At 37.3% G+C, this 11386-nt stretch overlaps 1 protein-coding gene across 11 annotated transcripts in view; it reads right to left on the reverse strand.

Annotated features, from left to right (window-relative positions):
• Positions 1–11060, reverse strand: part of SMARCA1 (SWI/SNF related, matrix associated, actin dependent regulator of chromatin, subfamily a, member 1) — a 64096-nt gene extending 53036 nt beyond the window's left edge. For 9 of the 11 annotated variants that reach the window (XR_774442.1, XR_774440.1, XR_774441.1 and 6 more), the window contains exons 1-8: positions 10983–11060; positions 7731–7817; positions 5000–5166; positions 3942–4042; positions 3720–3820; positions 3253–3432; positions 869–1024; positions 484–615 (exon numbers count right to left, since the gene is read on the reverse strand). Coding sequence is in view for 7 of the 11 variants with exons in the window: in XM_010568988.1 (XP_010567290.1) it covers positions 484–615; positions 869–1024; positions 3253–3432; positions 3720–3820; positions 3942–4042; positions 5000–5166; positions 7731–7817; positions 10983–11045 (987 nt within the window). In the remaining 4 variants the exon portion in view is untranslated. Of the gene's footprint in view, positions 1–483; positions 616–868; positions 1025–3252; positions 3464–3719; positions 3840–3941; positions 4043–4999; positions 5167–7730; positions 7818–10982 lie in introns of those variants that run through there. The other 2 variants (XM_010568990.1, XM_010568991.1) reach the window with 2 other exon arrangements.
• Between the last annotated feature and the right edge of the window lie 326 nt (positions 11061–11386).

Genomic DNA, 11386 nt, shown 5'->3' on the forward strand with positions numbered 1-11386 from the left:
TAATGATGGGGCAAGAAAGTAAAAGAAGAAAAAGAAACTGGAATCCTTAAGTAAATGATACGGACAACAAAGCAAAAACAATGGAAGCAAGCAATACAAGTACAAGGAAATATTAACAGTAGGAGAAAGACAACTCAAATTCTAAATGAAAAAAAAAAAGGCTTATGCCTGTTTGGATGCTTCATATTCTTCATTCTGCATTACTTTCCCATTGTGTTCCACTTTGCATAATTCCTGAACTATTGAAAGTATTACATTTGCTATTACTGGCCTGAGGCCTTATCTACACTAACGGAATGCACTGTTTTAACTAGGTAGAGCAAAAAAAGTAGTCTACAGTTAGGTAAGCCACAGAGCTTCTACTGAATCCAGGTGTTCCACATCATATGCCTCTTACTAGGCTAGTCATTCTTCTCTTCTGCAGATAGCAGCCTGGGAATCAAAACAACAAGAAAAAGACTGTACTTCCAAACCTCAACTTACATCTGCAGAATTGAAGACATCAGGTAAAAGAAAATTGAGTAATGCCCACAGCTCATGGAGGTTATTCTGTAAAGGAGTTCCTGTAAGCAGCAATCGATTTGTTGTCTTGAACTCACGTACAATCTCCGACAGCTAGAAATACAACCAAGAGTTATCATCATCACGTACATTTAAGCGTAATGAATTTTCATCAGCTTCTGAGACCTGAAACAATGTCAACTAAATTTAAAGACAGTGAGCTACCTATGAAATTCATATTTACCACCCAACAGCTTACAGCTTATATTTTCAAAAAACACCACACCTAACACTTAAAATCTGCTAAAATCAGATGGAATCTTTCGTGTCAAACTATCTTCAAAGTATCAAATAATTTTGAGTTTACCTTAGACTTCTCATTCTTTATTCTGTGGGCTTCATCAATTACCAGGTACCTCCAGTTAAATTTTTTGAAGACTGATTTCTCTTTAATTACCATTTCATATGATGTAACACAAACATCCCATTCACCAGGCATCATAACATCACGGATAAAAGCAGCCTAAAGCAGAACAATTGAATTAATAAACATTTATAAATATGAACAATTTATATGGAATTCAGTGAATCCTATGTCCGCCAACATTACTGATGCGCTAAGCTAGTGCACAAAAGACGACTCTGAAACCTTTTCAGTAACTGGAAGTTACTCCAACAAAAGCCTTCAATTCTTTGTACTTTAGGCACAGACAGATCATCAGCTGGGTTCAGCAAAACACGAATTTTTCTCCTATTCAGAATTAAATATTTACTCTTCAGCATAATTCTTCTGCAATTTAGATACAGTTCATACTACCAATAGGGAAAAGACCCTCTGAGCTAATTAGTCCAAAGACACAATCCACAAAAAAGCATTTCAAAACAACTCACATAGGCCACTCCCATCTTCTCACTTTCCTAAAGATCTCCCTCTTCCGTACCATCTCTATTTTGTAAGGAGTACATATGTAGGCATATAAATCCTTTCACATGAAAGAATATCACCCTATGGAAAAGTCACACATGCAGGTCTCCAAGAACTTACTTAGTAGAGTACACAGATCACCTCAGCTAGGACTGACAGAACTGTTCAAGTCCATGGCCTTGAAGAGCTAACTAATAAAGGAGTGCTCTGTACAATACTAAGTATTGACTTTCAAATGCAAATGTAAGCTCAGAGGTGCTTTAGCTACCACAGAAAAGAGAGATTAAGTAGAAAACAAGGAAATGAAAAGTTATGACAATACAAATATAAAAGTCTCAAAGCAAAGAAAGTACAAAGTGAAGGTGCATGCTTCTCTTCCACACAACCCTAACTTCATTCCACAGAACAAGCAATAAACACACTGTGGTACAAATATTATCAGACTTCAAATTAAAACAATCTGCAAAGAGTAGTACAGTCAAACCCAGGACTATAGCACTGGAAGGAACTGTCCAACTCACTGGCAGAACCAGCAGTTCCTCTACCAGAATTATTTATGTCGGAAAAGACCCTTAAGATCATCGAGTCCAACCATTAATATAACACTACCAAGTCCACCACTAAACCATGCCCCTAAGCATTGCATCTACACATCTTTTAAATATCTCCAAGGATGACAACTCAACTACTTCCCTGTGCAGCCTGTTCCAGTGCTTGATAACCCTTCTGGTGAAGGCATTTTTCCTAATAACCAATTTAAACCTCCCCTAGCACAACTTGAGGCCCTTTCCTCCTGTCTTATCACTTGTGAAAACAACCCCAGTTCCCTCAGCCGCTCTTCATAAGTCTTGTTCTCAGACCCTTCACCAGCTTTGTTGCTCTTCTTTGGACACACTCCAGCACCTCAATGTCTGTCTTGTAGTGAGGGGCCCAAAACTGAACACAGTGTTCAAGGTGCAGCCTCACCAGTGCCGAGTACAGTGGGACAACCACTGCCCTAGTCCTGCTGGCCACGCAATTTCTGATACAAGCCAGGATGCTGTTGGCCTTCTTGGCCACCTGGGCACACTGCTGGCTCATATTCAGCCGGCTGTCAACCAACACCCCCAGGTCCTTTTCTGCTGGACAGCTTTCCAGCCACTCTTCCCCAAGCCTGTAGCGCTGCATGGGATTGTTGTGACCCAGCCACAGGACCTGAGCCTTGTTGAACTTCACACAATTGGCCTCGGGCCATCAATCCAGCCTGTCCAGATCCTTCTGTAGAGCCTTTCTACCCTCAAGCAGTGACAGGCAGCCATGCAATCCATATGAGGAGCCACAGAATTCACAGGAACATCCAGCTTGTTGATCCCCTTCAAGTTAGAAAGCCACCCTACATCTATTTTAAGGCCTTCACTATGAAAGATGAAGAGCTCTACAAAAGAATCCTAGTTGCAAGGCATGGACACAGGACACAAGTGAAGAGTGGGAGAAGTCACCTAAGAAAGGTGAAGAAACAGGTAACAAAGTGAGGGCAATAAAGGAAAATGAATAAACACAGTCACAATGCAAACACAGAAAAGATAAAACAAAATAGGAAGAGGAAGACAACAGAAAAAGAGGTCAGACAGCTGTACTTTGATCCCAGTCTATTATTTCACCTACTGATTTGCATTTTTTCATCATAGTTACAAGCATAACATTTCGCATTTTCAATGCTACACAGTAACAGTTAAAGGTTACTAAAAAATACTGTAAATAAGGAATTAGCTTAGGGACAATTCCACATACCCAAATGCTAGTTTTTGACAAACAATGCATACATCTTTGAAACGTAGAACACTTACTCTGGCGTCTTTATCTCCAATCAGGCAAACAGCACGTAATGATGGAACCCAGCGTTTGAATTCATTCATCCAATTGTGCAGAGTTGATTTTGGAACCAGGACCATATGCGGCCCAGGAATGTTTCGGTAATGCTTCAGATAGCCTAATAATGCTATGGTTTGCAGAGTCTTACCAAGACCCTGCATTGACAAAGAGGGGGGGGAAAGAAACCTGCTGAATTGAAATACCATACAGAAATTGTTTGAAACAATTCTCCTACTATAGAATTCTGCCACTTAAGTTGTTTGAAGCAAACTACACAGCAAATGTTTGCAATACAATTTCTTTTATTGCATTACAATTCCAGTTGTGAAAAATCTGTTGTAGCATGATGCATAATACTGCATATACATTAAATACTACAGGCACTTTAACGTTGAATTTTGCTCAGTAATTACCACAAAAATTCCAAAAGATTACTGCTTACCATTTCATCTGCCAGAATGCCATTAACACCATTTTCATACAATGAGATCATCCAGTTCAAACCTCTAACCTGATAATCTCTTAGTGTTCCTCCTTTCACATCTGTAAATGTAAGATTCCTCTAAGTAGAAAAATAGTAATTCTAAGTAGAAAATTTTAATTGCGATCTGCTCAGATTTTAATTATATCAAAGCAATCAGAAAAGTGTCAACAGAACACTTACATGAAGGAGACTCCTCAAATCGAATACACACATTAGAGGTTTTTCGACTCTCTGACAACAGCTCTTCATCTTCTTCTTGTTCTGTGCGCCTGTGACGATAACTAAAGAAAGAATCCAAGATTCATGTTTATATGAAATAATTTCAAAACATTGACTATAAAATCAAGTGACACAAGTTGTAACAGAAACAATCATTGATCTACAATGTGTGTGTTCCAGTACCCTGACCAAAATCATATCCTGTTAATAAGTTATTCCTTATGGTTCATTCCAGCTTTAATTAGAAAGGCTGATATGAAGCCCTCTCCTCCAGAGCCAAAACTATACTCTGACAACAAGTATCATGAGGTCTCCAAGGTATTTTTAATGAGCAACACAGAAATAGAAGACACACATCAGTGGTGGCCTTAGAATCAATCAGTTGATAACTATATCATTCAGAAGAATCACATATTCAAATAGAAAAAAATTTTTTAAAAAATTATAAAATAGAAAATGGCATTTTGTAAACGTTCCAAAAACTAGTCACTTCCTATTACAAGACCCCTCAGAAACACTATGCGCAGGCTACACCTGCATCACTGACTAATATAGACACATTGGCGAAGTGAGACACTTGGTGCTGAGGATCCAACATCCACACTACACGCATGCTGTCTTGTTTTAACTTGGTCTAGCTCCACTCTGGTCCCACTGACATGTCCACTAGCAGCTGGAGCACATAAGGTGCATTTCTGGAGTGCATCTTCTAGTTCAGTGTCATGCAAAAGGAATGCAATTCATGTGCTCCAAAAATCCCTCCAAAATATGTACCAAAGCATGGTAAGTGGCAAGAATCAGGGAAATTACTTTAAAAGTGCATTCCTGATCCAAGGTCATACTAACGTTAATGTATCAGCATGCATACATCAACCAGCTTTTAAAGAAAATTATGATACACCATTAATAGGAAAAGTTCTGGACTTACTTAAAGCACAATCTCTATGCTACTAACTAAAAAAACATGTTAAAATGCATAATTTGTTTGAAAGTGTAAGAAGTCAGAAATAAAAACATACTCCCCAGCTGAAATCAAACTCTGTTTTTCATCTTTCTTTATCCGTGGCCGTCCCAGCTTGACTTTCAATGGAGATGTTGGCGATTTTTGTGCTGCAGGCTGAATAAAATGTGCAAAAAGTTCTGTCTGCTTCAGGAGGAATTCAAACCTTTTTGCCCGATCTGCTTTCTAGTTTCCAAAGCAAGGAGAGAATTAAAAGAAAAATCACTAACTTTTCTTCATAAAAAACATATAAAGAAACAGAATTCAGACACTCATGAGAACAACTTATATGAGGAAAGACTGAAAAGACCATCTGCCTACTGTTAGCCAGCTCAGTGGGCTACAAGCATCATGAAATAGCTCTTGAGCTGTTTCAGCTTACAGCCAAGCATGAATTGCTTTAGAGCACCAAACTGTAACGTGTGGTAGTTCAAATGACCCCTCTTGAATACCAGAGCAATCTGGAAGACACGCCAGGACTTGATAATCTCATCCCAGCAACTCATCCCCATTCAAAACTCAAAGATTAGTAAGCCAACCCCAAACCAGTTTATTTGTATATATTGCTTCAGTCTGCATAGCACACCAGCAACTGTGAAGGGATGCTTTAGAGGACTGTCTACAAAAGATAACGAAAAAACTAAGGTTCTGACTTACAGTAAGGGATGAAATCCTAACCTTGCTCAAGTGAGTGGCAAAACTTCCATCAGCTTCAAGGCTACCAGGATTTGATCCAAGACAACAATATGGTAGCTCTGCTTTTAGAAGTATGACTAAAGTAGCGGATGCACCAGCTCAATACTGCTTTCACTGAAGTTTGTGAATTTTGCTGTCAGATTTCAAATTCCAATCATTTCAGTTTTGCCACATCAATGAGGCCTATGTACTTCACTATATAAACAGCAAAATGTATGTCCTTCTCTATATATAAAATACATGTTACGTAATTTTTATTATGACAGAATGCAATTGTTACTAGTTTCTCTATGCCATTTCTCAGCATCACGTAACACTGTACCACTTAAAGCAATTTTCATGTGATCCCATTCATATATCTTGATATAAACTACAGAAGTGAAATTGTAGTTCTGTGCCATAACCTTTCTAAGAAACAAACAAACAACAGAAAGCTTTTCTGCAGATAACTCACATCATAGTAAAAGTGCTATAACAGCAATAACACAAACCAAAGGGCACTAAAAATGAACCTGACATGCAGTGCATGATCTTGCCACACGAGGGCAATGCATTTCTTTTAATAGTGCACCACTTACCAGCAAATAAACATCTTCACAAAGATCTCCTGGAAAAAAATTACTATTATTTTTCCCTTGCATTCATTATTGGACCATTTGTGTAAATAACTTGAAAATCGAATAAACTGTAAATACCAAGGAAAACTTTTAGGGAAAAAAAATTAAAAGGGGGACTAAAGATGTGGATGTTTATGCTCGTACAGGCTAAGAACAAATCCAGAGGATTTACATTAAACTAATAATACATGATGGTTTTGGCAAGCTAACCATAACTGGTAAGGTTCTATATTGAATGCCACAATATACTTTTTTGCCTGCAAGATTATTGGTTGGGTGTAAGCAGCATGCCTTGATAAACAGTAAACATCTAGCTCACGACTACACAATTGATGAAAGGTAGCTTTTGAGACCTATTCCCTTTGCCTCTTAGAAGAGCTGAACTAACATTCTAATTTAGGAAAGGTGTAAATTCACTATGTATTACTGTGAAAGTTTAGTTATTTACTGAACTCATTCTCAATGAACAGATTTAGTTGTGTGTCTTCTCTTTGGCTAAAAATTAGGTATTCATAGAAGTAGGTATCAATTTTTCTATATTTAACAGTGATACTCTTCCCCGGCTTCTACGGTACCCAATCCTTTCAGACTCTACTGTAATTATTAGGCATCCATTTAACGTTAAAGCTTTTAAGAAAAATGCAGCAAGATGCATATACCAGCTTCAACCAAGAACTTACATGTGTCATTCAAGAACAAGTCTTGTAATGTCCTCCTGGTTTCTGCCTCTTTGTAATAAAGAAGCTACCCTGTTATCTCTCCTCTCCAGCACTACAAGCTCCCTTCATTTGTGTCATGGACAGATCCCCTTTTGCACTGTTATGGCATATATATTACGGGGCATATCAACACGTAAAACCTTTATGTTTTTATATGATGAGAAACTGGCAGCTTCAGTATTTCTCTCATTTAAGAAGTAGCTTAACGATGCCTCTGACATGACTCAAGGGGTCATCAAATAAAACTAGCAGAGACAGATTCAAAACCAAAAGGGGAGTTCTAAATATAAAATGTGAATAGAAACTACTTACCACAGGAGGGTGTGGATAACTAAACCTACATGAGGGGATAAAAAGCAAGCAGACAAATCCATGGAGAAAAAAAAATAAAAATCCACTGACAACTACTGAGTATAAAAACCACAGCCTCCAGCTCCAGAAATCATGCAGACAAAGATACATGGAAGAGTGGGGCAGGCAGTATTTAACATAACTATCACTATCTGCTTCCTCTGTTTTCATATTCTTCACTAAATACCTACTGTTAGACACTGTGAGAAATACCACACTGGACTAGACATTTAAATGAATCTTCATTTGTTTTTCTTTTCTGACACATCTAGTCTGCAATAACTCCTTGTAACTGTGTTGAACTAGTTCAAGCAAACAAACATCATAAACAGCTGCAGCATGTTTTGTTGTGAAAACATCTTCTTACCATCTTCTCTTCATATTCTGGGTCAACTTCTTTTTCAGGTCTAGCTGCCTTTGGAGGAAGTTTGAGTTGAAACGGGGGATCATTTTTCTGGAATTCAAATTTTAAACACTTTATAAATATCAGCTTCTTTATTTACTAAAGCAAAAAGATATCAAACTGAACAAACCTACACACTACAAGATAAGCATGCTACTTTTTAAAAATAATTATTTCAAAATGAAGCGACTGTATTAATCATATTATTTCACCCAAAGCAGAACCTGATATTCATGATGAAACTGAAGAGGAGATATGACCAGATAAAATGTAAGCTGAAGATCTGTCTCATCCTCATGTTTATCTCTACAAATAGGATCCAAGTTGAAAGCATTGAAATAAAGTACTGAAAGAGGATGAAGTTTAATCTGTCACAGAGATCTTGCTTTAAATGCAAATTAAATTTAGTATCTTGTAAAGATATTTTTAAAAAATTAAGTGTGATTTCTAAATGTAAACCTCCTAACTGTAAATTTCTGGCACTTGCAACTTGGTTGGGTTTTGTTTGTTTGTTTTCACTTCTAGATGAATAGTCACAAATTCATTTGGAAATACAGGTTTAACTACACTTAGCCATATACTTAGGAAGACAGACAAATTAAACAACCAAATCAATCCATGCAGCAACCACTGCATGGTATGCTCTTAGACAGTTAACAAAGAACTACCTTATTTACTATAAATGAAATAAATTTAAGAAACTGTGACCAAAATGGCTTTCGTAGTTTGAGATTCATTTCTGTCTTCAATTGGGAAGCTCAAAGCAGGTTTCCACAACTTCAACTGCTACATTGCTATACAAGAAAAAAAAAGTTGGCAAAGCCCATGACATTAGCAAGGTATCTTTTTTAAAAAGAATCATGGGAGAAATGTTTGGTGGATTTTTTTTTTCCCTAATTAAGTCTTTGAAGCGTGCCTTTTTACGCACCTCCTGCAAATAAAAAAAATATTTTTGGGGATGCATTAAATTATAAAAATGTTTTTGAAAAGCACTGAGTAATCTGAAAGGAACTGCCAAAGTGCATGTCTGTATAAAATGTAACAGAGCAGAGTCTTAATCTAACAAGCGCTTTCAGTATCAGCCTACTATAAATACATTAAAATGAAATAATAATTAACCTAAACTATTCAGGGTCAAGTAGCAAAACCAGACCAAAATGGAACTAAATATGTAAAAGTCTGTCAAGCAACATTACACTTAAATTTCAGAACTGTTACTGATAAATATATATGCCAACTTACTCTTTAACTTTAAGCACAATCAAGCAAACAGGAGGAATATTTTCTGAAGTCAGAGATTACCTTTTCAAGTTTGGGCCCAAAGGCATACTTCTCTGCAATGGTGAATGGTACTAAGTGTATAATGAAGTTGTCTGACAATTTAATGATTTTATAAATGCATGAGTTCAGCTTTGCAAGGCCAAATGATTATGTTGCAAATAGGTAGCATCAGAAATGTTCTATTCACTTACAGCTTCTTCAATCATATAGGTAATCAGCTCACCTCAGAAAGCAATGTTAGGAGAGGACTGTTACATCAACACGCTAAAGAGCGGGTCATATATATGTATACATTCTCACCTCCATTATATTACTATATAACACACGCTCCAGTAAGAGAGACTGCCAGTGCTAATATCAGGCCTAATCTTTGTTATTAAAGTGACAAGACACTCCTCCTCAGAGGAAAACAAAATTGACAGAGATGTCTCCCTTAATTCCCCTAGAAATAAATTACATAGATACGTGCTACTGGAAAAAAGTTGTCTGTCTACTTCAGCTAAGTAAGAAGTTTCTCCTGGACAAAGCAGAACAACTCAGTATTATGAGAATCCCCTTTAACTGCAAGTCTTCCAAGAAAAATGTAATGCAGTATTATCTTTCTAAGCCCCAAAGCAGACGGCTCTAATGCCAGTTCTGTTGTTACAGATTTCCCCATAAGAAGAAAACTTACGGTGGCATACAAACCAAATTTATTCAGATATAAGTATTTGTGAATAACACACTCTGAGTTAAAGAAGTAAATGAACTGACATGTAAAGTTACTGGAGCCACAGCACTATAAAATCACATCCTACACCTTATCTTTCAAGGCAAAGCACAGTTTCCCCCCCCCCCCCCCCCCATTGCAGTGTTTCCATTGAACATTGAAGGCCCCAAAACATTAGAAATAAGGAACAGGAGACTGTCAAAAGCTGAGGAAAGAGACAAACAACTTAAGACACATGCATCCCAATACCCTTTCTCTTCCTCACAACTTACAAGGGAAAAGAATATGGTGTAGTTTCACTAAAATACTATTCCGTGATGGTGGAGCTAGATGGGTAGTAGGGACAAGCGTCATATCCCAACTTGCTTCTGCTTAATGTTCGGAGTTATAAAAATCTAGACCTTGTCAATTATTAAACTTTGATATGAGTAAGAATAGTTCTTTCTTAACTACCAACTGGATCATGTACCTAATATGACACAGAACCACAAAATATTTCATCAAGTCTGGGAGAGTTCTACCCTAGAAACTTGACACAACACATCTTCATCAATTAGAGAACTGACTTAACAGGAAACAGGAGGATCAGCAGGAGCCTTAGGCAAACAATTAATTAACTAGCAAAAAAAGTACTTTTGTTTTTAACCCAGGCAGCTAGCTGGTAACAAGCTGCCTCTACCCTAGAAAATGTTTCCATTAAAGATTAAACCCTTGACAAGAGAGTCCCCTGAAAACCAGTATCATCTAAACACCCTACAAGAAACATGACCATGCAGCAGTTTCAAAAATAACACACCCTGAATATTCCAAGGATCCAAAATACTTCCCCTTGAAATCTCTACTAACTAGCCTAAACAGAGAGCTACTCTAACCTCAGGCTGAGAGAAATTTCTATCTAGTAAGTGCAATAGTTAGTCCTAAATTGGGCAGGTCACATGAACTGGGAATAAGAACTGCTGCTGCTTTAGTTGACTTTACTCTTGTAATCTGTGGTGAGAACTTTGAACAGATGCATGAGGAAGAATTAGAAGAATCCCTTTTTAACTCATGTATACAAAAGTGGAAATGCATTCCAAATAGCCATTAAGACACTGGTTTTGGTACTACTACAAGAAATACTATTTATAGTGAAGTAAAACAGTGAGAGGGGAACAGAGCACAACAGGTTGTATTACCTGCCGTTATTATACAGATAGTATAACTAACTGTATAGCTACTTAACGGACCTGTGGCCCAATGAGAAGTGGAATTCCATTCACTGCCTTCAAATGATTTCTCCAGGCAGGCATTCTCTAAACATTTAGAACCAACTTTTTATCAGTTTATGAAACTCATGAGTAAAATTTTGCAGAGTAAGTTGTATCCAATACAGAAAGAGCCCTTAAACTTTTTCCCCCGAACAATCGGGTGATGTTCAGAATGACACTGTACTGCAGCTCATAGCTGTTTGTATACATAAGTAATGAAATGAAGAATCAAGCATTCTTTTCAGGCAAAAATGGACTTTCATCACTTGGAATTAAAATTCTGATTGCGCTAATACCAATATTTCTGCAATTTTCTCCAACACCATAAGACACACAGCCATCATCCTCACTAAGTTTTTATAAGAGTCATCCTTCAGGTTAAA

The sequence above is a fragment of the Haliaeetus leucocephalus genome, unplaced genomic scaffold (assembly GCF_000737465.1).
Source record: "Haliaeetus leucocephalus isolate CR32 unplaced genomic scaffold, Haliaeetus_leucocephalus-4.0 Scaffold262, whole genome shotgun sequence".
NCBI classification, from domain to species: Eukaryota; Metazoa; Chordata; class Aves; order Accipitriformes; family Accipitridae; genus Haliaeetus; species Haliaeetus leucocephalus.